Here is a 27967-nt window from a genome sequence, read left to right on the forward strand (position 1 = left end):
ACACACATCTGTGGCCCCACTAGCCCCTGCTTTTGGAGGGGCTATGGTAATGTGGCACTTTGGAATATGTTAGGGAGGTGCTATCATGAATATGTAGCACCTCATTAGCATAATGGCAGCTGCGTGCACTCTGAAACCATTGGTTTTGAAACACATGCCGTTTGGGTAGCTGAGGGCCTTTTGAAATGACCCACCTGATTTCAAAAGCCCCTTCTTCCCAAAACCAAATGGGAAGAAAGGGCTTTTGAAATCAGGGGGCTGTTTCAAAAGGCCCCTGGCTACCTGGGCAGTGTGCGTTTTGAAAGCGGCAGTTTTGAAGTGCGCATGGCTGCCATTATGCTGATGAGGCACTACGTATTCATAGCAGCACCTCATTAGCATATTCCTACATGGCACATTACCATAGCCCCTCCAAAAGGAGGGGCTAGTGTGGCCACAGCCACTGTCTAGGTACATAGCACTTATTTCGAAATAACGCCTATGTGAAAATAGTTACTTCAAAATACTTGCTGTAAAGATGCGGGATAGTGCTTATTTCAAAAGAGGTCTTAAAAGCACCTATTTCACAATAACTATATAAGACAAGGAATAGCACTTACTTTGAAACACCTATTTCAAAATAAGCACTATTCTGCATCTTTACATCAACTATTTCAAAATAGGCACTATTTCTCCCGCAATGAGGTTTACCAAATTTGAAATAACACAGCTGCTATTTCAAATTTATTTCAAAGAGATGACAGTGGTAGATGACATTGAAGTTATTTCAAAATAACTGCTGTAATTTCAGAATAACTTTGCTGTGTAGATATAGCCCCAGGGAGCTCAGACTGCAAACTGAAATACCATAGTTTTCTTAGGATGGTATGAAAGGAGGAGGTTTACATCTTGGCCATGTCTATACTACAGTGATCTTTTGAAAGATGGTTTTTCAGGAGATCTCTTCTGAAAGATCTCCTTTCAAAAGAGTGCGTCCACACAGCCCCCACTCTTATGAAAAAACGGGCCAGGGATTGGAAAATCCAGCACCATGAGGACTGCTCTTTTGAAAAAAGGGCCCACAGAGCATCTGCACATGCTTTTTTTCAAAAGAAGCTTTGAAAAAGAGGCTCTCTTCCTGATCTGGGAACAGAAGAGGGCTTCTGGAAGAAGAGCCGCATTCTTTGAATTTCGGATTGAAAGAGTGCATTTTGTGTGTGGATGCTCTGCATGTTCTATCAAAAAAGAGCCTGATTTTCCAAAAGAACTAGCTAGTGCAGACACAGCCTTTGAGTGGTAAAGTCAGGACAGTGTTGAAACACTAGCAGGAAAAGCGCCCGGGGGCCAGAACAAAGGATACTAGGGCACATGCCTGAATGTACGATAAAGAAACCAGAAACAAACAATAATAGGCCAGTTCGCTGATGATTCAGTCTGGTGCAGCTCATCTGATTTAAACAGATCTGCATGAATTAACATGAGCTGACCATTTGGTGTAATATTTCCAGAAGCAAAAATACATAAAGTTACTATACATCATCAGGAGAGTCTCTGCTTCAAATTAGCAAGTGCTTTCCATTATGATTTAAATAAATAAATGAAAAGGCACACAATTTATCTAATCCTCACCTGATATAGAGCACTCCATTTTGATCCACTCGACGTTGCCAACCAACTGGAACTTGTACTGCTGGCAGCCCTCCATCTTTGTCCCCTCCGTCACACTCCTTTCCGCCATTCATTTTTCTGTTTCTGCTTATGACTCTTCAAAGATATCAACAATAAGATGATATCTTTATATTACATGTCATTATGACCTTCAAAAAAAGGCCATTCAGTACATCTTTTCCCAAACTGTACAAAGTGCATTGGGAGGCTCCAGCTCAATTTGGAACTAACTCCTTAAAAATTATCATCTTTTTTTTGCTAATGAGTCAGTTTCCCATTATAATCTACATTGAATATGCAATGTTTATTATGTATTCATAAGGATGAACTACATGGGTAAAAATGAGTGCTCCCAATTTAGGAAAATCATAATTCACCAATGCTCTATTACCTGTCAGAAAGGGGAGGGGGAAGAGGTGAATTTCTAGTTTGACAGCATGATTCCAAGCTTGATGGCTGTCTAAGATAACTTGTATTTTGAGAGAGCTAGTCTCATTTTTACAGATATGAGTCAGAGTTAATACCTCCAGGTATTACACCCTTTATATGCCGCATTCTTTTTGCTTTCTCTTTATCTTCCATTCATTATCCACAGTGCTGCAGGTATCTTCTTGTGTTTCTTTCATGACTTCACAACTTCAATAAAACAACCTGAAAAAACACATATCTCCGTAAAAAAAACTGCAGTAAAATGATCTGAAAATTTAAAACTAGAATATACTTATTTACTGCATCTCATCACCTAAAGCCTGATTTTGTAACTTTTAGTCTCCATAATATAGCCTCATTCTGTAAAGCATTTATAATCAAGCCTTAAAAAAAATTTCCAAGAAAACTTGCAAGGAATAGTGAACTTGCAAATGCATACCATTTTTAGAGGAATTGGACTGAAGTAGTCACATATTAAAACTAAGAGTGGCAGTCACTAAAATGTTAATACACAATTTGAATCAATGAAATAGGTCAGTTTAATTCAATGGTAGTACAGAACTATTCCATTGTAAGTGACAAAACGAATTTGCCCCAATTAATGACTTTATGAACTTAATTGTAAAATAAATTTTAGTTAAATGATTTTAAATTGAAAAATTCCTGAACAAGAAAACATATAACAGAGGTTGAACCTCTCTAGTCTGGCACTCTCCGTGTTTGTTTGATGTTGAACAAGAAAATTTGCCAGACCATGCAAGGTCAATATGATCTAACACTAACCTTACCAACGCTTCCACTGCTGAGCTCTTAGAAGACATTTAGGGCTAAATTACAGCTAAATAACAGCACGGAACACAGAGTCTAGACTGGTGGCTGGTAACAAACTTTATGGAACTACATGAAACTTGGCCACACCCACGACAAGTGGTTGTCTGGCTAACCAAACTCATGCCAGATTACAGAGCTTGCCGGATAAGAGATGGTCAACCTGTACTGTTGTAATATTTGCTCTTGAATTCTAGACAAGTAATTAACCTAAAAAAACATATTCAAAAGAAAGACAGCATCACTTTTTTTCTCTGTGAAGATGTGGTACACTACTCTGCATGGTCGTTTTCATCATCTCATGACAGCAACTACTGAACTGGCTGACTGGCAAAGGAAAGTAACAAACTTGTCTCACAGCATTATATTGTATGAGTAAGCCACTATTTAATATGTTCACAATGGCATGAATTCCTGTTATCCCCCTAAAATGAAGACTTCCAAGTATTTCAAGACAGAATTAACTCTCTAGAAAGCAAGTTTTATTTATGTGAAGCTGAACAGAAAGACTTAATTCAAATGATAACTATCCTATAAAAGCTACACAAACAATAGTTCCAGAAATCAAAGGTGACAGAAATAATGAACCTCTGCAGCAGTAATGATGCTGTTAGCGCTTGTATTTTGAATTAATTTAATGTTATCTCTGCTCTTTGTTTCTTCTTGCTAACTATTATTTTCAAATACAGTATTTTATCTGTTAAACCAAGTGACTGCAGTAGGGAATGCAGAACCAAGGGTGAGTAAAACGGGGGCGCGACATTTTGTAAGGGGAGATGCAGTGCAATTGACCTTCACCCCTCTGCGTCTTCTGCTGCCTTGCCAGCCCTCTGCTTCCTCCCATGCAGCCTCCCCCACTGCTGGGTCAATCAGAGGCTACGTCTACACTAGCCAAAAACTTCAAAATGGCCATTTCGAAGTTTACTAATGAAGCGCTGAAATACATATTCAGCGCCTCATTAGAATGCGGGTGGCCGCGACACTTCAAAATTGACACAGCTCACTGCCGCATGGCTTGTCCATACGGGGCTCCTTTTCAAAAGGACTTCGGCTACTTCGAAGTCCCCTTATTCCTACCTGCTCATAGGAATAAGGGGACTTCGAAGCTGCCGCGGTCCTTTTGAAAAGGAGCCCCGTCTGGACCAGCCGTGTCAATTTCGAAGGGCTGTGGCTGCCTGCATTCTAATGAGGCACTGAATATGTATTTCAGTGCTCCATTAGTAAACTTCGAAATGGCCATCTGCATGGCCATTTCGAAGTTTTTGGCTAGTGTAGACACGGCCAATGTGTGCAGAGACCCTGAGTCAAGCAGCAGGGGCAGACATTAAGTTCCTGGCTGGATAAGTTACCCTCCTAGGTAACACCCCTCCCCCTTCAGGGTACCCCCCCAAAGTCCCCCAGAACTCTCTTCCAGAGTTTCCCACACTCTTTCCAAGTGTCCCACCCTTCTCCTGCACCCCCCGCCCCGCCCGGTATCCTTTCCTGTGGTCCTCCCACCGGTTCGGGGGTGGGGAGAGGCGGCTAATTGCATGGCTGAAAAGTGGAGCCTGACATAAAAAGTTTGCTCACCCCTGACATGTACAACCACCTATGCAGTGCAACATTAAGACTGCAGAGTTTGAAAGAGAGAGAAGTAAAAATTAAATTACCTACACCAACATCAGATTGTCCATATTGCAAATATTTTGTGGTATATACTTAAAAGCAAAGCAGTTATATATTAAACTATGGATTTAACAAGAAAAAACAGAACAACCTTCCTCCCACAAACATAAGCACACACACACTACAGGAAAATACACATTTCGTGTACCACAGGGGTGTACTAAGCAGTGCACATTGTTTGAACTATGCTATTTGTACATATGAATATTAAGAATTTCACATTTTCTCTTTCTTTCTTAAGTCCCTTGTGTGATATTTGCAAGAATGGCATTGGCTACAGAAGCAAGAATGCAGGCTAGACACACTTTCTTGGTAAAAGTTGCAAAGACTTGGGACTAAACCGTCAGCTAGGAAAAGAGACAGATGCTGGGTTTGGGACTTGTTCCTCAGCCATGAAGAAGATTCAAGTAATAGCCTGTAATCTTGCTCTGAAAGAATTTGTTTAACATTTTCCATACCCTGGAAGTCCCTTACGGGGATATAAGTCTTGAGAACCCCTAAAATTTAAATAAATACAGTTTGATGGAGAATAAGGGGTTTAAGGATTGATCAGGGAAGGTTCTGGTAAAAAGACAGAAGTGAGGTTAAATCCAATGGCTTCTTCACCCCTCATGAGCTGCCTAACATATGCAGAACATATTGCCTGACGTATGCACCTCTTGACTTCACATTTGACACTGTGTATACATGCCGTTCAATATTTATGAAGGATTAGTTTATTTTATTATTAATATAATATTATGAGCACCAGTGAACACAGGGAAATGATACAAGGGAAGAGAGAAATTAGATACCCAGGCAAGAAATAATTTTAAAAAATGAGACATCTTGGAAAAACTGGAGAAAGACATCTGATTAGTAATAATCTATGGATATTCAAATTGGTGGGAGATGCCGAGAATTTAGGTGCCTGGTATCACTAGCACTGCCCTTTCAGCTGAATGTGCCTGCCTTTGGAGCTTTCTGTCTGCCATTGTCCACACCAGCTTATAAGGTGGAAGACTACAATAAAATTGTACAATGGCTTCAGATGACACAACATGCAGCATTGTGTTTCTTTCAGAATTACACATCAACAAAAGCATATTACATGTCATGCCATGTTCTACACTGATTTGCCATCTGATACTTCACCTTTTTCAAGATCCTGATATTCCTTTATAAGTCCCTCAATGAGAAATAACTTGGAAGTTACAGGTACTGACATTGCAATGATGGACAAACACACCGCAGCTAAAGGAGTCTAAGAGGGGATTCATGGAGTCAGAAGCAGATCTCTGCACCATCAAATTCTCTTCCATCACAGATCAGAGTTAATTGTTATCTTGTCACTTTCAGAGTTCAATACCTTCTCTCTTCTTTTCAGAGCCTTTCCTTCCTATCCCACCAATACAGGATGCTACCAAAGATCATGAAGACACTTCTCTCTCCCCTAGAGTTCATACACTATACAATTTTATATGCTGTATCTTTGGAACAACAGAGAATACAGTCAACTAAAATAGAGTCATCAGCTTTCTTAGGGTCAGACAACAACAGACCTGTCTTTTCATCTCTGTATCTGGTGATCAGAAACCCTGATAATATGTACATTAGGAATACAGGACTAGCTAGAGTTCTGCAAAGTGCAGGTCACATGACAAGACTTTTTTGGGAAGTCAAGATTTAGTTTATCTTATCTATTTTATTTTTGTTTGCTTTGTGTTGATTTGTTGGATATTTTAGGTCGGGTCAGTTTTTATGAAGAGAAAAAGCAAATTAATTTTTAGGTCTGTATACTTGGCCATCCTTCAGACTTATAGGGCCCTACTCAGTACTATTAAACTGGTGCCCCTATCCCGAATTTTAAAGAGGGGTCATTTTATAATCTTCAGCAACACATTAATGAAATATTTTTAAAACAATTTTGACAAGAAAGGCTAGTAAACTGGCAGTATATATGTGGAGTTGACAAACACCTCTTAAATGGCTTCATTACTACTTGAATGGCTCTCTCAGGTTCAATATTCTGGCATTCTTTTTCACCTTTAAATTAACTAGATCCTCTCCAGAGGAAGCAAAGCCACAGAACAACGATAGAAAGATGCAGGTGAGTGAGCCTCAAGAGACAGTGGTCTCCCAAATTTTTGGGTGCACTACGCAAATGGTGTATCCTGTATATAGGTAAGGACTGCTCTGTCCATAGATTATGATTAACAAAATTACAGTGTAAGATTCTGTAAAGTATTGTCAGTTAGAATTAACTCTGTATAATAAAAAATATCAAAATTTAAAATTCTGAGCCATACTGAAGCACGGGACACATATAAAAGAGAACTATCATCTTTCATCCTGCTAATAAGATTACATGGCTTGAAAATGTTACAAACAGTGAGAGTAACTTGCATAATTTCTTTGGTAAATTTTTTTCAAATATTTTTAGCTAGTACAGTAAAAAGGCACTAAATGCTTGTTTCAGCCAAGAATACTGCTTTAGACCAAGGCTACTTTCTGTCAAGCCTTTTGACCTTGAAAAGTAAGTGTTCAAGGCTGAAGGACTGCAAACAGTAACAGCAAGATTTTAAAAAGAGAAGCATACATATGATTTCAACATATAAGGCACACGGCATTAACATGTCAGTATGTTTGTAGGTTTAAGTATTGCATATAATACAGTGCAGTGAAGGCCGTAAACAGAAAACACTGAACTGCACTACTCAGCTTAGTAAACACAGGCTTCTAAGCCTGCAATTTACTGCACTCATGTAGTGCACCACTGAAGTCAGTGACCCCATATGTAGTGAACTGCCAGAGGAGGGCCTCAGTTCTTGATTAGAAGTTCTCACACACAGGAGCACAAAACAACATAATTCAGTCTTTGATTTCTCACATGTATATGTCTGTGCATGCATGTGCTGTGGAATGCTAGTGGAAAGTGCACTTAATGTAATATACTATAAGAAAGGATCATATGCACTTCCACTATTTTGTGTGCAATAATATATTATCAAAAATTATTTATCGTAGGCATTCCACATTATTATCAATATATAGCCCATAAAAATAAGCAGCTGACATGACCGTTTTTGTAGAAATCTTCAGTTAGCTGGATTGGTGGCCGTTTTCAAATATTTTATTTAATTATTTAGAATCATATATAAGATATGCATGACACTAGGAATTTAGACTTTAAACACTTGATCTTATAAAGTGTTGATCACTACCAGAGAAGCACTCACCATTTTCCCAGTATCAAGCCTTTAAGAAGGCAGTAACAAATAATAGAGCCTGACGACAGGAAGAGGAAAGTGGAAAGAGACACAAATTGTTTAGTTACGGCACACTTTTTTGGTTGTAGGTGTTTTTAAAAATACGAAAACAAAAACAACTGACTTACAGAATCATAGAAATGCAGGAGTGGGAAGGACCTCAGCTGGTCACTGAGGGTACGTCTCCACTTTGCCCGTCCACAGGGACTGATCCACCATGCATTGATTTATTGCATCATGGGAGATGCAATAAATCGGTCTCTGAATGTACGCCTGTCACTGTTATATCTGAAGTAGATGAAGGGTAAGTGTAGACAAGGCCTTAGTCCACTTCCCCTGCTCTTAGGCAGGACCAATTCTATGTAGAGACTATCCCTGCTGGGTGCTTGTCTAACCTATTTATAAAATCCTCGAAGGATAGAGGCCCCACAACCTCCTAGGTAATGTGTTCCAGCACTTAATTAACCTTAAAACCTTTTCTAATTTCTAACTTAAGTCTTCCTTGCTTCCATTTAAGCCTGCTCTTTTTTTGTTCTGTCCTCAATGATTAAGGAAAACAAATGTGTCACCCTCTTTATAAGAAGCTTTAATGTACTTGAAGTCAGTTACCCCACCCCATCCACTCTTCCCTAGTCTTCACTTTTCAATCTTTCCTTGTAGATCATGTTTTCTAGACCTTCAAAGCTTTCTTGCTCTCCTATAGACTTTCTCCAGTTTATCCTCATCTTTCTTCAAGCACGGTCTTAGGAGTGCTGAACAGAATACAAGAATTACAACTTATGTTTTTGTAATAAATTTAATATATAAGCATAGGAGAAAGGATTCTAAGTGGATAGTTAGCAGGGCAAAGCTAGATAAAAGCAAAAGCTCACAAGAGAGAACTGAAGGAGGGCAAAGAAGAGCAGTGACATGGAAGCATTACACCATTAAGTTAGTGAACAGTTTGATGGTTCAATATAGATTTCAATGCCAACAAAGCTCAACAAGCAAATGATGTAATCAAATGACAGCTTCAAAAAGTTAAGTGTGTAACCCAGAACACAAGGCTCTGACCTACCTTCTGAGATCCCTACTTTTGCTCACTAACTTCACAAAAAAATGACTGCTCTGATTAATCAGCATTTTTTAAAAGTATGTCAGAATTCTCCACACACTTCCTACAGTTATGACTCTCAGACTCAGGGCCACCTGTGTATATTATGTGTATTTTCTGCAGAACCTCTTAGCAATTCAAGTGGTGGGAAGTTACTCTCCGACTTTATGGGGTCCTATTTATCTTGAATGCTCTTTCTACTCTACCAGGTCACTGCCTCTTCATATTGTGCTTTAAACCATTGTTTTTTAGAAACAACAAGCAGTCACGTAGCATCTTAAAGACTAACAAATTTACTGATTAAGTCATGAGTTTTTGTGGGTAAGATGAACCTTACATGGCCAAATCTCTGGACACATCTGAGAAAATGAGTCTTACTCATGAAAGCTATTGACCTAATAAATAAATTTGTGGTGCTGTGGGACTGCTTGTTATTGCTTGCTGCTACTGCCTGAGTCTACTAATCAATCTTTTTAGCATGGTTTTGAAGTTGACTCATGAAAAAATGTTAAATGATATTTCATGGGAACACTACCGTCATTTGTGTTATCACTTAAAAAGGGGTTTTCTAACTATTGCTTTATGTACTTTAGTTTTTAATGATCCACATTCTTTTTTGTAATTCCGTATTTTACGATGCACCAAACCCACTGCTTTCTATGCTAAGAAGTCAATTCTTCCAAATAAAACATTATTCATTATTTTTAAATTCAAAATGGGAAAATTTAGTATAAAACAAAAAATATTTTTGAAACTAAAAAGAACAGTTTAAACTTATGCATTATAGAACTACAAAAGAGAAGTTACTCACCGTAGTAACGATGGTTCTTCGAGATGTGTCCCCGTGGGTGCTCCACGATAGGTGTCGGGCTCGCCCCGGCGCCGCAGATCAGATCTTTCCAGCAGTTTCTGCTGGACCGTGCATGCACCGGCGCGCGCCGCTCCCCTGCGCACTCCCGGCCACGTACGCGATCCAGTCCCCACCAGTTCCTTGACCAACCGCCTCGGATGCTCCTGAAAAACACCAAACAGAGATCTGAAGCGGGGAGGATGGGCGGGTGGTGGAGCACCCACAGGGACACATCTCGAAGAACCATCGTTACTACGGTGAGTAACTTCTCTTTCTTCCTCGAGTGTCCCTGTGGGTGCTCCAAGATAGGTGACTACCCAGCAGTAACCCAAGAAAGGAGGTGGGTAATTGGGTTATCTGCAGCTTGCCCCCGAAAGGACCGCTGTCAAGAGGCGGGTATCCTCTTGGAATACCCGGTGTAGGGCATAATGCTTGGCGAAGGTGTCATAGGATGACCAGGTCGCCGCTCTGCAGATGTCTTTTAGCGCGATGCCCTTGAAAAAGGCTGTTGATGCCGCCACCGCCCAGGTGGAATGAGCCCTAGGCGGGGCCAGTAAAGGAGTCTTTCGAAGTTCGTAGCACATCTTTATGCAGGACACAATGTGCTTTGAGATTCTCTGTGAAGAGAGACCCTCTCTTTTTGACCTGGAAGCGAGAGAGACTAAGAGTCTGTCCGTTTTCCGGAAGGACTTAGTTCTGTCTATGTCGAAGGCCAAGGCTCTCCTCACGTCCAGGAGGTGCAGGCGTGCCTCCTTGCTGGAGCTATGAGGCTTCGGGTAAAACGAGGGTAAAACTATACGTTCGTTATGATGGAACTCTGAAGAAACTTTCGGAACAAAGGCTGGGTGCAGCCGTAAGGTTACCGCCTCCTCTGAGAATACCGTGCAGGGCGGCGTTGCCATAACTGCTGCGAGCTCACTCACCCTGCGAGCTGACGTGATTGCAAGAAGGAAGGTTGTCTTTATCGTAAGGAGACGGAGGGAAACCGTGGCTAAGGGTTCAAAGGGTGGTCCTGTTAGCGCGCTGAGCACCAGGTCCAAGCTCCATGATGGTGGAAGCAGTTTCCGAGGGGGGTACAGGTTTACCAGCCCCTTCAAGAACCTGGTAACAATAGGATGGGCAAACACCGTGGGCCCTTCCTCTTCATGCCGAAAAGCCGATATAGCGGCGAGATGGACCTTCAATGAGGAGAGGGAGAGCCCGCCTCTCTTGAGGTCCAGTAAGTATTCTAGTACGACAGGTATAGGCACTTGAAAGGGAGCTAACTGCTTGGTGGAACACCATGCAGTGAATCGAGTCCATTTCTGTTTGTAGGTCTTTCTGGTGGAGATCCTTCGGCTACTTTCCGGGACTTGTTGTACTCCCTCCATACATGTACTTTCTAGGGAGCTGAGCCATGGATTAACCATGCTTGTAGGCGCAGGCCTCGGGGGTGTGGATGCACTATGGACCCCTGGGCCTGCGTGAGCAGGTCCGGAGCTACTGGAAGGGGAAGCGGTGGACGATCCGACATGCGGAGAAGCAAGGGGAACCATTGCTGTCGATCCCATGTGGGGACCACTAGGATCATGCGGGCTCTCTCCCTCCTGGCTTTCTGCAGGACCTTGTGGATGAGCACCGTGGGGGGGAACGCGTAAAGCAGTGGGCCCTTCCACGAAATCACGAACGCGTCCCCCAGGGACCCCCGCCCCAGTCCTGCCCTGGAGCAGTATTGGGGGCACTTCTTGTTGTGCTGAGTGGCAAACAGGTCTATCTGGGGAAACCCCCATGCCTGAAAAATCGGTCATAGCAGATTGGAGCGGATCTGCCACTCGTGTGTGAGTGCGAAGTGCCTGCTCAGCTGGTCTGCCTTCACATTATGAGCGCCTGGTAAGTACGAGCCTTTCAAGGTTATATTGTTGGCGATGCACCAGTTCCACAGCTGGACTGCTTCCGCACATAAGGCATGGGATCGAGCTCCGCCTTGTCGATTTATATAAAACATGGTGGAGATATTGTCTGTATTGATCCCGACTACCTTGCCTTGTATGTGGTCTTGAAAGTGTTTGCAGGCGTTGAACACCGCTCTGAACTCCAGTATATTTATATGCAGTGACTGTTCCGTAGGGGACCACAGTCCTTGTGTCACCTTTTCACCAATGTGTGTTCCCCACCCTATGCGGGAGGCGTCGGTGGTGAGAAAAATAGAGATTTGTGGTTGGTGAAAGGGTACCCCGTCAGCATGTTCTTGGGGTTTACCCACCATTGCAGGGATCTGTGCACGTCTGTCGTGGGCAACACCACCCTGCGGACGGTATGGGATGCCGGCTTGTAAACGCTCGCCAGCCAATGTTGTAGGTTGCGCATATGCAATCTAGCATTCTGTATCACGAACGTTGCTGCTGCCATGTGGCCAAGCAGCTGCAAGCACGTTAAAACCAGCACCGTGGGGCTGTATGTAATGACTTGTACCAGAGGACCGATGGCGCGAAAGCGAGCGTCGGGTAGATAAACCCTTGCTGTGATAGACTTTATGCATGCCCCTATGAACTCTATGTCCTGTGTGGGGTCGATCTTTGACTTCGCAAGGTTGATGACCAGGCCCAGCGAAGAAAACGTGTTCGCTGTTACGCGTATCATGTGTAGTACCTCTGCCTTCGAGGCCCCTTTCAGTAGGCAGTCATCCAGATATGGGAATATAAATACCCCCTATCTCTGCAGGTAGGCTGACACCACTGCCAGGGTCTTGGTAAAGACTCTGGGGGCCGAGGAGAGGCCGAACGGCAGAACCTTGTATTGGAAATGTTCTTTGCCGACCATAAACCGGAGAAAATGTCTGTGAGCCGGGTGGATCGTTATATGAAAATACGCATCTTGTAAGTCGAGGGCTGCAAACCAATCTCCATCGTCCAGTGCCGTGAGTATAGAGGCGACTGTGATCATCCGAAAGCGTTGTTTGCGCAAGTACCGGTTGAGGCCTCGAACACCTAAGATGGGCCTCCAGCCTCCTGTTTTCTTCTCTGTGAGGAAGTATCGTGAATAAAACCCTTTCCCCTGAAGTCGCTCCAGCACTCTTTCCACCACCCCTATAAGCATCAGGTGGTCCACCTCGTGCTTGAGTTTTGCCTCGTGGGAGGCATCCCTGAGATGAGGCCTGGGCAGAGGTCTTGGAGGTGGGAGCGACTGAAAGGGGATCACGTAACCCGTGGCTATGATCTCTAGTACCCATTTGCCTGTGGTGATCTTTTGCCATTGTGAGTGGAACGGTCGGAGGCGATGATGGAACATTAATTGTGGATGACATTGCGCGATGGTAGTAATAGTGCAGCCCTCGACCTGTCTGTCAAACTTGTCGCCTTTGGGCCTGCCCCGAGGATGCACGGTCTTGTTGGAAACGTCGCCTGGGAGTTCTATACTGTTGTTGCTGTTGATGCCGCCCTTGGTCGTAGCCCTGTTGGTACTGAGCACGCTGAGGTTGGTACGGGTATCGCTGTTGTTGAGGGTAATACTTTTTCCTTCTGTATGGAGGGGTATAAATACCCAGTGTTCTGAGTGTGGCTGTTGAGTCTTTACTGGAATGAAGGACTGAATCAGTTGACTCTGCAAACAACTTCTGCGTGTCGAAAGGGAGATCGACAATTTTTGCCTGCAGATCCCTCGGGATACCCGATGTCTGCAGCCAGGATTCCCTGCGCATGACTACTGCCGTAGCCGTTGAGCGTGCCGCCGTGTCCGCTATGTCCAGGGCGATCTGGACTCCCGTCCTTGAAGCTGCATAGCCCTCTTGCACGATGGCCTTCAGCACCGGCTTCTTATCTTCTGGAAGCGAATCCATGAGAGAAGTAAGCCTGGAGTAATTGTCGAAATTGTGGTTCGCTAGATGTGCTGCATAATTAGCCACTCTCAACAGCAGGGTGGAGGAGGAGTACACTCTTCTGCCAAATAGCTCTAGCTTCTTGGCATCTCTATCCATTCCCCCCGCTTTGTACTGGGAAGTCTTCGATCTCTGCTGAGACGATTCTACCACCAGAGAATTTGGTTGTGGGTGACTATACAGAAACTCCATTCCCTTCGCCAGGACAAAGTATTTCTTATCCGCCCTCTTGTTTATAGGTGGAGCGGAAGCTGGGGTCTGCCATATGGTAGTAGCAGACTCCATGATTGCTTCGTCGAGCGGGATAGCGATTTTGGACGAGGCCGGAAGCCTCAGGTTTTTGAGGAGCTTGTGGTGCTTCTCTTGCACCTCTGCTGTTTGGATGCCTTGCGTGAAAGCCACCCTTTTAAACAGCTCCTGAAACTGTTTGAGGTTGTCCGGGGGGGGGCAACATCTCCGGGGGTGTAGCCTCGTCGGGGGAGGAAAAGGAGGAACCACTAGGGTAGACCTCCCTTGAACTCTCAGGGTCCTGCTGCCGGTGGTACACCCTCTCACTAGAGGCTTGCGAGGGAAAATCTCGGGGTTCCAAAATCAGCTCCCCTTGAGACAGCTGCGTTTCCGTCCCCGTCCATGAGTGCCTGCGGGGGTACTGGGCGGTCGAGGGGGACCTGCCCCTGGGTGTATGCCTGTGGTGTCTATGCGCAGCGTGATAAGGACGACCATGGCAGCACGGGCATGGTTCCTGGCACGGAGACCTGGACCACTCTCGAGGTGCATACCCCCGATTTCTGGGGGAGCGAGATCGTCTGGATGATTGAGACAATGGTGAAACTGGTTTGTGGTAGTACTCCAGAGGGTCAAATCCCAGAAAAGGCGAGGGTGGCCTGAGCCATGGTGATGCTGGTTGGAGGAATGGGGAAGGAGGCTCTAAGTAGGCTGGGGGAGACCCATGTCTCCTGGTTGGTGTACGCAGCATAAGGGGAGGACTTGTTGAGAGCAGCCCTGCAGCCCTGTCCAGAGAAGGGCTGCAGTGCCGGGTTTTCGCTGCTGCCTTTCCCCTCCCCTGCGGGGCTGGCTCCGCCCCTCCCCGTGCCGGGGATCTCGGCCCCGCTGTCAGCGCCGCGCTCGGCACGCTCATCTTCGGTGCCACGTGGGTGGTCTTTTCTGGTGCCTGCAGGCTACGTGCCTGTTGGCCCTGCACCGTTGGTGCTGCGGGGGTCTGTGCCGCTTGCAGTGGTGCCGCCGGTTCCGGCGCTTGCCTGGCCGCTGCTCTGAATGTGCGGGCCGGCTGTTTAGTAATTGGAGGCTCAGCCTCTGCCACATGCGCTTCTGTGCTGCCGCTTGCTTGTGACTGTGGCTGGGGGCTGTGTGCTACGCCTGTCCCGCTCGCTGTGATCGCCGGCAGGGATCGGGCTGGAGAGAGCTTCCTCTGTTTCTGCACCGAGGGGGTGAGGGACACCCCCTTCCTTTTATGGAGCCCTGTGGGTCCCTCCGGTTGAGGCCTCTCCAGCACGTCTGGCTGGAGGGCCTTATCAAACAGCAGCATTTTCAGCCGCATTTCTGTATCCTTTCTGGCTCTGGCTGTGAGCGTTGCACAGAAGGAGCATTTCTGGGTGATGTGTGATTCCCCCAGGCATCTGATACATTGACTGTGCCCATCAGAGGCCGGCATAGCTTCGCGGCATGACTCACACTTCTTGAAACCTGAAGAGGACATCTTGGTGAGTCTTTGAGCTGTTAATAGGGTACTTAGCACCTTCTCTGTGCCTGTTCCCCTCTCACGGACTCCAGCCTGCTGCAGCAGGAGGCCTACTGGCCTTCACATCCCCGGGGTGCCTCTGCTCCTCCTCTCGTTACTAAGACTTTCTACTTATATATATATATTTTTTTGCAATAAAGAAACAAACAATTTAACTAAGAACTCTGAAAGAAAAATTCTAAAACTCTGAAAAACTCTAAATACGCTGACTCTGGCCACAGCCTGAGCAGATTCCGTCTGCAGCCGATGGCGGTTAAGAAGGAACTGGCGGGGACCGGATCGCGCACGTGGCCGGGAGCGTGCAGGGGAGCGGCGTGCAGCGGCACATGCGTGGTCCGGCAAAAACTGCTGGAAAGATCCGATCTGCGGCGCCAGGGCGAGCCCGACACCTATCGTGGAGCACCCACGGGGACACTCGATCAAGAACATGACATTTATTGAGTTCAACTGGTAAGATCTAAACTTGGCTAATAAAATTTTGGTGACCTAATGTATCAAAACTAGTCTACACAATTTAAAAAACAAACAGAATCTTAGAATAGTAGAACTGGAGCGGACTTGAAGAGGTCATCAAGTCCAGTCTCCTGTCCTTATGGCAGTATAAAGCATCATCTATATCATACCTGTTAAGTATTTTTCCAACCTGTTATTAAACATCTCCATAGAGGGAGATTTTACAACCACCTTAGGAAACTTATTCAGTACTTAACCACCCTAACAATTAGAAAGTTTTTCCTAAGTGTCCAACCTAAACCTCCCTTTACAGCAATTTAAGCCCATTGCTTCTTGTCCTATCATCCGAGACTAACACTCTTTTAGGTACTTGAAAGCAGCTAGCATCTCCCAGCTGTCAGCCTTCTTTTTTCCAAACAAAACAAACTCAGTTCTTTTAATCTTCTCTCAGAGGTCATATTTTCTAGACCTGCAATCATTTTAGTTGTTCTTCTCTGGACACTCTCCAACTTCTCTACATCCTTCCTAATATGTGGTGCCCAGAATTGGACACAGTATACCGACTGTGGCCTAATCAGCAGAGAACTCAACGAATGCCCAAAACATCTGCTGTGCAGCCAGAGAAAGGATACTACTAAGGCTTGAACGACCTTTGCTGACTTACGTGTATGTGCAGGAAATAAGGTTCTCTTTCTTGGAAGAGGGTCCCAGACTTTAGACTTAACTTTTACAAGAACTCAGAGCAGACATAAAAGCTCTCACTTTACGATCCAAAGACAAATGTCACCTAAAAAACCAAACCAAACCCAAACCAAACCCAAACCAAACCAAACCAAAAATGTTGCTTTCCCTAGTAGAATTACTGTTTACCTTTCTTTAAAATTAAAAACAAACACCACATGCAGTTTTCTGTCCTGTGGAGAAGAGTTGAGAGAAAAAAATTACTTTATTGATGTTAGCCTATTTATTTATTTTTAATTCTGGAATAATGTTTGATACCACAGTAATAAGTGTCAAAGAAGAACTCAGAACAAACAAACAGATGAACTATATGCTAACAAAATAAGAAATGCCCATATAAAGCAGAGCTCTGAGAGTGAAGGCACAACAGCAATTTTTAGCTTCCCGAAATAAGTAATCTGATGTTCAGGCTATGCAAAGCTAAAATGAGACCTCACTTAGCTATTACTTCCTAATTATTAACTTCCATTTCAGTATTTCAAATCAATTAGATTCTCAACTGTCATCTAATTAGATAACAATACTTATTGTTTTTATTTTCTTATTTTATACTTAAAACTCAGCATTCTTTTGACTAATTAGATTAATACTGAACATTTTGTGAAGTGCAATTTTCACTTAAGCAAATAAATTAATTACAACAAATGTGAAGATAAAGATTTCCTCTCTCTCTTGATCTTACTTTTTTGCACTGAACTCTAGTACTAAAATATGGCTGCATATATGATATATGATATTATTTCCTATTGTGAGGGAGACACCATCACAACCTCCCAACAAACCTGCTCATACATAAGGAAAACAAAGGATAGACTGTGGCACTCTTAAAATTGGGCTATGTTGAATTGATGAGTTGAAATTATAAATTTTTAAATTGCGTCAGTACAGAATGGAATTTGCAGTACTGCAATTTATTTTGTTATGATACTGGCCTCAGCTAGAACAGTGGGGAGCTTGTCTTTGTGCTGGTTCTGTATTTCTGCATAAGGTACGGGCTTGCAAAGTTGAAACTACATTGGGCTAGTTGCACAGGCATGAATTTCTTTATTGCAGACAACCTTGATTTAATAAGTCTGTAAAGAGCAATAACAACATTCTGCTTCAGAAGGGCGTTAGGTTTAATTCAATCATGTTTATAAAGAATTCCAAGATGCTTGAGTGAAAGGAATAAAGGCGGCCAAAATATCATACAATATATATATATATGCTATGCATAATGTTTTTAAATTAAGACAGGAAGTCTTCAAAAATGAGATATTGTTAACCAGAAGTTATGGACTTGCTGGATGAATTAGGGATGAAATTCTGTGGTCTGTATACTTAGACTTAAAGAAACATAGAACTGGAAGAGACCTCAAAGGCCATGTAGTCTATTTCCTTGTCTATGGCAGGACCAAGTACACCTAAACCATCCCTGATGGATGGTTGTTTAACCTGTTCTTAAAAACTTCCAATGATGACAAGTCCACCTTATCTCCCAATAGATACTTATCCTTATAATTAAAAAAAAAAAATTTTCCTAGAACACATCTTAAATTTGGTACAGATGAAACAGATTATTTCTTGTCCTTTTATAGGGCTCCTTTTTGATTTTTAGGAGTCCTATAAAAAGTGGAAATTATGTCAAAATACAATGGATGAACATAAACAAATTACACAAGTATGTAGGGCCAAAATTAGAAAGGCAGAGGCACAAAACAAAAACAGTCTAGCCAGGGGCATAAAGGGTAACAAGAAAAGATTCTACAAATATATTAAACAGAATGGGAAGACCAAGGACAGGGTATGCCGATTGGTCAATGAAGATGGAAAAAACAGTAACAGAAAATGTGGAAATGACAGCAGGGGCTTAATGACTTCTTTATTTCTGGTTTCATAACTTCTTTATTTCTGTTTTCACCAGGAAGGTTGGTGGTGATTGGATGGTAACAATAGTGAATGCTGAAGAAAAGAGGTAGATTCAGAAGTTAAGAGAGAAAAAGACCAAGTTAAAATTTACTTAGATGTCTTCAAGTCACCAGATGAAATGCATCTTAAATACTCAAAGAGCCATCTGTGAAAGGTCATGGACAACAGGAGAGATTCCAGAATGCTGAAAAAGTGCAAATATAATGCCCATCTATAAAAAGAGAAATAAAGACAACCCAGGAAACTACAGACCCATCAGCTTAACTTCTGATAATTACGAAGTCCATCTGCAAACATCTGGAAGATAATATGGTGCTAAGCTGTGCCTTTTCTGTCAAAAAAGAAGAGCCAGTACTCAGCTGGCTCCCTGCCCTTCCCGTCAATCCAACAGCGGGTGATAAGGTGCCGATACTCAGTACCTGCAAGTCTCAGCACAAAAGCAGCACTGGTGATAAGTAACCAATGTTCCCTCACATTTTTTCCATCCATGTGCAGAATAAGTTTTGTTATATTCACCAAGGCCCGTGCAAATGTTCATCACCATTAAAAACTCATGTTGCCAGCTGTGTGAACTGTGGGCACTTTGCTAATCAGCTGGGTGATATCTGAATCTCTTCTGGGCCACTACTCTAGTGCTCAGCTTACGAGGAATACTGTAAGTAAGAGTCACTATGGATCTGTCAAGAACAAATCATGTCAAATCAAACCGACAGTTTTCTGTGATAGGATAAGAAGTCCTGCAGACAAGGGAAAAGCAGTAGACATGATATACCCAGACTTTAGTAAGGCATTTGATATAGTCTTGCCTGACCTTTTCACTAACAACCTAGGGAACTACAATGTAGATGGGGCTAGTATAAGGTGGGTGACTGACTGATTAGATAATCCTTCTCAGAGAGTAGTTTCCAACAGTCACGTTGGAAAGGCATAATAAATGGGGTTCCATGGGGATCAGTTCTTGGACTGGTTCTTTTTAACATCTTCATGAATGATTCAGATATTGGCATAGAGAGATGATACCAAGCTGAGAGGCGGTTGCAAGTGCTTTGGCAGATAGGATTATAATTGAAAATCATCTAGACAAACTAGGGAAATTGTCTGGAGTAAAAAGGATGAAGTTCAATAAAGACAACAGTAAAGTATTCCACTGGGGAAAGAATAATTAGTTTTAAGCAGACAAAATGGGAAGTGACTGTCCAGGAAGACTGACAACTCTTCAAATGAATTGCATAAGATGTTTGATGAGAATATTTTCTCTGAACAGTCTGAGGTTATAAAAGAGACAGGAGTGGGACAACACCCTGTCACAGCATTATTTCACACTATTCTGTATTGAATTTCAGCTGGTTGATATCAGATTAATCTTCCAATATATCAAGTGCTTGCAACCCCTCACAGCTTGGTATCATCTGTAAATACTAGCATACTCTCCACTCGATTCTGAAAATACTAATGAAAATATTCTTCTGCTCTAGCCCTAAGACAGCTGTCCAGATAAATTCTCCCAGCTTCGAATTAAATCACTGATTATTATTTGTCAATTATGTTTTTTCAACCAATTGTGCACTCACCTCATGTTATTTTAATCTAGACAATGTTTCTCAAGTTTACTTACCAGAAGGTCATGTGGCACTGTGTCAAAAGCTAAATTACGTTACTACTCTGCAACACTGAGCAGAACAGTATTTCTGTTGAAGGAGAAAACCTAGCTAGATCATCAGGCTCAATGGGTAGCAATCAACGGCTTGATAACTAGTTGATCGTCGGTATGAATGGAGAACCTCAGAGACTGGTCCTGGGGCCAGTTTTGTTCAACTTCTTCATTAATCATGTGGGTGAAGTGATGGACTGCACCTTCAGCAAGTTCGTGGATGACACTAAAATGGGGAGGGGGACATAGATATGCTGGAGGGTAGGAAGGGGGGCCCTAGAGTGACCTAGGTAAATTAAAGAATTGAGCAAAGAGAAAACTAGTGAGCTTCAACAAGTCCAAGTGTAGATTCTTGCACTTAAAACTGAAGAATCCTAAGCACTTCAAGCAGGCTAGGAACCAACTAGCTAAGTAGCAGTTCTGCAGAAAAGGACTTGATGATTACAATAGACAAGAAGCTAGATGTGTTTCAACAATGTGCCCCATATATCCAACAGGGCTAACTACACACTGGGCTGCATTACTAGGCTCAACGACAGCAGAATGAAGGAACTGATTATCCCTCTCCATTCGGCACTAGTAAGCCACATCTCAAATATTGCTCCTAGTTTTGCCGTCTCCCCACCATTACAGAAAAGATGTGGACAAACTGGATAGAGTTCAGTGCAGTGCACCAACAACGATTAGAGGGCTGGGACACATGACTTATGAGGAATGGCTCAAGAGATTGGGCTACTTTAGTTTGCAGCAGAGTGAGGAAGAATTTGATAGCAGACAGCAACTACCTGAAGGGATGTTTCAAAAAGCATGGAGCTAGTCTATTCTCAGTGGCCGCAGATGACAGAACAAGAAGCACTAGTCTCAAGCTGGATATGAGGAAAAGCTATTTCACTACGAGGCTGAAAACACGGGAATGGGTTGCTTAGGAAGCTGGTGGAATCTCCATCCTTAGTGGTTTCTAAGGTTAGGCTTCACAGAGTCCTGCCTGAATTGTTGGGACTGACTTTGCTTTGAGCAGGGGATTTGACTAGGCTTAAGGCATCTTCCAGCCCTAACCTTCTAAGCAGTGGTTTCCAGTGGGGCACTGGCTAAATTCCTCTGCTCCAGTCCCAGTCCCTTCTCCAGAAGTATGATGCAGCTTCTGGTGAGTGTGGTGGGAGTTCTGCTCCTCTCCCAGAATGGTTCAGCCCAAAATCATTGCAAGTTAAGAACCTTGGCACTGCTCTGAAGGTGAGTAGGGGGTGACAGAATGCCGTGGAGTGCGTGTGACCCTCTGGGCATCCTCCACACATCGCCCCTGCTTCTGTGATAAGCATCTACATGGGGAACAAATATTTGATAATGCACTCTTCTATTAATCAAAGCCATAAGATGATCCAAAGGTTGACAGTTGAAGCATGATAAATTCAGACTGGAAATAAGGCATGCATTTCTAACAAGTGTAATTAACCATTTCTTGGAACACTTCACCAAGGCTTCTATGGATTTTCTATTATCAATCATTTTAACGTAAAGATTAAATGTTTTCCTAAAAGATATACTCTAGAAAATTTGGGGTTGAAATTCTATAGCCTGTGTTCTCTAAGTTATCAGACCAGATGATCACAATGGTCCCTTTTGGCCTTTGATTCTACAAATAATCAGTTGGTCAAAGTACAGAAAGGAAGAGTTATTGGTGGCCAATAACTGACGTACAATATCCAGGACCTCTGGACAACAGTATATATCAGAAGAATGGACAAAGCTGCATGTAACTCCTCTGGAGATCTGGTGACAATTGTTGGCTGCTACCATTATTGACATTAATTGATCTCAATTTCAGTAACGAGATCTCAATGGAAGATGAACATGTAAAACCAGAAGTAGATTGCTTAGAAAGCACTAAATGCTATTCTGTAAAAGTGATTAATATTCCTCTAAGTATGCTCTTCTGTAGGCTCTATACAAGAATCAAAGCAGACTTAAGATATCTTTTCAAACACCCCATGAATTTGAATGTTTTTGTATTAGAGGAGAAAAGGAACTTAGCATTAGAAGGAGAAATACCTTCTTATCTGTTCATAGTAAGGATAACAATTAACATCTTTTCATTTTTTCCTTTTAAAAGAAATATTATATACTTCACAAAGTATCACTCCATATCAAGAAATAAGGACCCAGAAATTAATTTTATATATATATTTCAAATGCATATATTAGAGCTATGGAACACATTAATCAGTTTAGGTGTTTTTTCTTTTTAACAATAAAACATATTCAGTCTACCAAGTTATTTTTCAAGATATGAATCTGAGGCAATTTAAAACAGTGAAGTTATTCTGTAGACTGGAACTTTAAGTCATTGTTATCAATACAATTCATTTCAGCCACATTCAGGATGGATTCAGTGTATGTGTCCAACTACCTCCAGCTTGAGCAGCATAAAGATCTACGAAGGTGACCATCTTAAAATGTCTGAAAGCCACTCACGTTATTTTGAATCACTGGCCTCTTCTCAATCCAGAAACATGAAACTCTGTTGAACCCACTTCCTTATTAAAATTGATATAACTTGCATTCTAACTTCAAAGAAGCAAAAACAAAGTAATACAGTAAACTGTTTCATATCTGGCAGCCATGTGACAAGGAGGCTGCCGGATATTCAAATATTCTGGATATTGCCAGAGGAATACCTAGCAATGCTTAACACTAAAGAAAAACAAGATTAAATATTACGAAACAACCAAAAATGTATGCAGAGTATTTTACTTACCAACAACAGTAGTATTGTATGCTGTAAACTTACACAGTATTTGCTGTATTTATTTGTAGACAAAACCCCATGAGTTATGCGGGGCTTGCATTCCTTGCAAGCCCTGTGTAACTCAAATTTTATGCAAGTTGGGCTAGATTGGTTCCTGGCTCCCCTGGGCTTGCAGGAGCCGGGAAACTGACCAGCCCACCAGGGCTGGTCAGTTTCCTGGCTCATCAGCACTCTTGGAGCCAGACACCACATGTCCTTGGCTTTCACCCTTGGTGGCATGTGTCTGCCCACCTGGCTTCCCCCAGCTGGGGGAGCCTGATGGGTAGACAGCTGCAGTGCAGCTTTGAGTTGTGCTTAACCCACATTAATGCAAGTTAAGTGTGACTTGAAGCCGTGCATTTCAAGGATTTCTTGTATGTATTTTCGGTATACTGTACTTGTGGAAAAGGTAACTAAAATTTACTTATGGTTAAAATGCCAGTTATTTGAGCATTCTGGATGATAGAATGACAGATATGAAAGAGTTTACTGTAGGTAGCAAGAAAGTGTCTTCAAAGTAAGGATTCTAATCACTCAAAATATTTTTGTTACAATGTTAATTTAGATGTTCTGAAATATTTTAAGATATTCTAGCACATATAGAGCTAAAATATTCATAAGTCTCTTTCATAAGATTCCTTATTCATTTATTAAACAGACACCATAGCTAAAGAAGATAGCTAAAGGCCATGTCTCCCAGTGGCTAGGCAGCATTCCACACCCCTGGCCCGTTTCTTTTGAAGAGCATTTTTCTGTCTCCTCCTGACATTCGCTTTACTATGGGAGACTTCCCTGACCCTTACCACGCTTCGAATTCTTCAGATGCAATTTCCTTCTATATCTCAACAGTTTGAGGGTGAGAGCAAGTGGCTGATTTTCTGGCTGCATGGTTTTTAGCTTAATTCTATGTGGCTGACCTCTGAGATAGATTTATTAGTTCATAAGAGCTCATTTCAGGTCATGGCTTCAGTAAAACTTTCCTGCAGCTCACTGACATTCAGTCAACTCTGGAATACCCCAACACTGATGGTATTACACACAAGTAACAAGGACAGGTTCCAAATCAAGAAACAAGAAGGCTGAAGAATTCCTAAAACAACATTCTGCAGCTAAAGGAGAAGGAATCTGAACTTCCAAAGTACAACAGGCACAAAAGGAAAGGGTCTTTAACATTTAGAATCTATATTCTACATGTCATAAGATGAAATATTAATCATTTATATTTGTTCACCACAAAATTATTGATGTAGTTTTTGAATTCTGTCAGATCTAGAGAGAAGAAAATGAGAATAAAGTTAAAAAAACCAAGCAATCCTGTAGCACCTTAAAGACTAACAACTTTATTTATTAGGTAATGAGCTTTCATGGGTAAGACCCACTTCTTCAGGTTTTCAAATTGGAGTAGATAACAACAATCCAGGTTTTATATAGTGAGTAGGGAGGGAAGCAAGGATGGGAATGAAGGAAAAATAGGGTGTGTGGGGGTCCACCTGTCACTAATAGGATCAGTGGAGGAAGTAAATTAAGTGGGATGTGCGCCATTCCTGAGAATATCAAAGGTGGAGAAACTGCCCTTGTGATATGTAAGATAATGTACATGATAATTTTTAAGAAGGTACAGACTAACACGGCTACCTCTCTGAGAAAATTAAGAAGATCTTTAAAGGTCACATTCTGATAATGGCCTCATACCTAATACAGCTGCAAATAAGTTTTGGTTTGGAATAATGTTGCAAATACAGGAACTATGAATTTAAAAGTTGATCCAAGAATGAAACATAGAAAAACCAAATTTATCCACCGAAACTCCAGACCCTTGGTTCCCAAGGACCAAATCACTTAAGGTGAACCCAGTCTTCATCAGTATATTTAGACTGAAGAATATATGTCCAAACTACTGTATGAGTAGTTTTCTGCTGTATATTCTAGACACACATACTAAGTAAATGCACAAAATATGGATTCAAATAACTATAAATATTTGTTTTTATCTGACATCATCTCAGGAAATCATTTTGCATACTGGCCATTAAGCTGTAATAAAATACAGAATAATAAAGACTGATTTTAAAATGGAACTGAAAGTTTCCATTAGTTTTTACTTACATGCTTTTAAAAAAAATCAGACTCCTGGAAATACGGTCAATGGCTATTGGTATGACACTCATCCCTTCCTTAAGATGACATCAAAAGTTCATTAACTGAAAAATGTGTGAATTCAAAAACAAAGTGTTCAAGAGTTAAAACAAAAAACCACACACTTGTTCAAAAAGACTGCAGAAGCCTAAATTGTATAAATTACGTTAAATCATCTTTCTTTGTACTAGGTGCCTAACACTGAAGTAGAGAAATATTAAGTCATTTGAGTCATTCAGACTGAGCTTCTGTGCAAGAGAATGTCAAAAATATAGTGGGATTGCAAATTAAAGCTGTAAATTATGCTTTTGTGTTAAAGTACTAAGTCATGTGACTAAGCTATTTTTAGAGACATGAAATGTTTTTCCTCAAGTGCTATTCTTAAAATTGTTTACTGAAACATTCAGCAAATAATCAACAATTTCCCCAGTCTTTCATGAGAAGACTATTCTTAAAAAAATGTTAAAATAAAATTAAATATTCAGGTCTCCTAATGCAAGCTCTGTATCATTACTAGGTCTAATAAAACAGCATTTGGTGAGCTCATGCTGGATGTCTGAAATGCAGTATGCTAGAGACCTGTAAAGAATGATTTATGAATGTTTATATTGCATTAATACTGCAGCTTTCTTTATACTGCAAAACCTGACAATTAGTTCCAGTGAATTTTTTTCTCAAAGTGATTCTCAAGTAAACTAAAAATGAAGACCAAACCTTTTATATTAATAATAAAAAATTCTCTTGATAACTTTATTTGAATTTTTTGTTTTGAATATTGAAGCAACTCAGGAATATATGTTGCAGCATAAAACCAGAAGCAGAGATCCTAATATTTTTGCATCAGCTATACTGATCATGACTGTTACAAATTATTCTTGTTGTTTGATGAGAATTTGTACATAAGTAATTTTATATATTAAATTAAAATACTGAAATAATGTGGTTAAGTCTATGGAAAAGCAAAAAGAATCAGAAAGAAGGAAGTAAGTATTACTGTATGTTTTCAAACCACCCTACACAAAAGTTTATTGGTTATTTTAAATAGGCTATTAAAAATTACTGTTGACCTAATTATACGTTTATGTAATATGAGCATTTAGGAAGTTTAACTAAATAATTCTACAAACACATTCATATTGTCAAAAACACAACTAAGTTGTTACTCCCAAAAGACTTCAATTTTCCCCTCTCTGTGTGTATAGCTTTGGTTAGCATTAATAGGACCTGCGTGTGCAAAACGAAGAAAGACTATAACCAGAATGTCTTTTCCATTTATTTGTGAAGATAAATGATACTAAATTAATGCTCTTTATTTTGATGGAAAGATAAGAATATTACCTTAATGCTATTTTTCCCTTCAGGGAAAGTTTCTTGCAATTATTTTTCTTTTAAGAAAAAAAAAAAGTTATGGCAGATTCAATATTTCAAACCAAACCATGTTACTCCTTAACATAGTCAATGAGCCATTTATAGAATATTAAGAAAAAACTAGCTGCTACCATTTGCTATTTAAAAAAAAATAGAATAATATTTATTGGTGTTTTGGTACCATCCTGCAATGATCATGTCGTAAAATAAAATCAATGTCTTTAATCTATGTAGAGAAAAACATTAATACCAGTTCGTATATTTTGAATTTGAGTGATGGTGAGCTCTGAAGATGTTTGCAATTTTTGGACATGATCTTACATGCGCTTACTTACATAAACATTCTTACTGTTTTCAAGAGTTACATGTGCTATGAAATGGTATTCACTTGACTAAATGTGTGCAGGATTGGTCCGTTAAAGGTAAATTAAAATCAAACAAATAACTGCCTGGCCTAAGTCAACCCTGAAACATTAGGTCCAAGCCGAATATTGTACTTTTGTACTCTCTAGTAAAGAGCTGACACACATCAGTTTACTTTTACTAAGACTACATTAATAGAAAACAAAAAAGCCGTCATGTAGCACTTTAAAGACTAACAAAATAATGTATTAGGTGATGAGCTTTTGTGGGGCAGACACACTTCTTCAGATCTGGAAACAGTGCTGAAAAATCTATAACTTTTTCTAGGAGGTATGTTGGGTTTTTTGGTTCAAATATCAATATTATCTGATTATCATCACTTTAAAGGAAAAGTATTTCAGGTGTACAGCAGGTATATTTGCATCATTACAAAATGCTCTTGCACTTACTAAGTTAAGTATGACAGTTTGGCTACGTCTACACTAGCCTAAAACTTCGAAATGGCCATGCAAATGGCCATTTCGAAATTTACTAATGAAGCACTGAAATACATATTCAGCGCCTCATTTGCATGGCCATTTCAAAGTTTTGGGCTAGTGTAGAGGCAGCCTTTATGCTTTAAAATATGTGGCAATGCTTGTCACTCATCTGAGACTGAAATGTGGCTCTTCAACTTTTTGGACTGAATCCTGGTTCTGTTAAAGTCAATTCTATTGACTTTCTTGGGACTAATGTTTTGCCCTTAAATTGTGTAGGAAAATACAGGTATGACGTAACTGTCAGTAAACAAGCAAACAAAAAAAGAAAACAAATTTCAACTTCCGCAAACCCTCTCTAACATGAGTAATCTCCCAAAGAAGTAATGAGTCTCCTATTAATAAACAGAAAATCTACTTTTGCACTTAAGGATTTTTAAGGTATTCTATAGCACATTTTCCATTCCTAGCCAGTTATCCCAACATTGACAGATGGTTTCCTGAAAAGGAGCCCAGAAGCTCAAACACTTCTACAACAACAACGGCGATTTCACCCCTCTTATTTGCCCTCACTTCATGAACATTTACCAAACATCTCTCTCTTTTGGATCATGAAGCTCATGAACAATAAGGCTTATAATTAAAGATACCATCTCTGTATACGTGACCTTTTCCTATATCTTTATCTTCTCCATCTACTAGGGCTAGTCAGAAAAC

The 27967-nt window shown here is 41.3% G+C and overlaps 1 protein-coding gene across 10 annotated transcripts in view; it reads right to left on the reverse strand.

Annotated features, from left to right (window-relative positions):
- The window catches only part of MBD5 (methyl-CpG binding domain protein 5), a 253948-nt gene that overhangs the window by 81360 nt on the left and 144621 nt on the right, over window positions 1-27967 (reverse strand). For 9 of the 10 annotated variants that reach the window (XM_075001486.1, XM_075001482.1, XM_075001479.1 and 6 more), the window contains 2 exons: window positions 2172-2298; window positions 1609-1743 (listed from right to left, as the gene is read on the reverse strand). In XM_075001486.1, the coding sequence (XP_074857587.1) occupies window positions 1609-1721 (113 nt within the window). In that variant the 5' untranslated portion in view covers window positions 1722-1743; window positions 2172-2298. Of the gene's footprint in view, window positions 1-1608; window positions 1744-2038; window positions 2299-27967 lie in introns of all 10 variants that reach the window. The other variant, XM_075001477.1, reaches the window with a different exon arrangement.

The sequence above is a fragment of the Carettochelys insculpta genome, chromosome 8 (assembly GCF_033958435.1).
Source record: "Carettochelys insculpta isolate YL-2023 chromosome 8, ASM3395843v1, whole genome shotgun sequence".
NCBI classification, from domain to species: Eukaryota; Metazoa; Chordata; order Testudines; family Carettochelyidae; genus Carettochelys; species Carettochelys insculpta.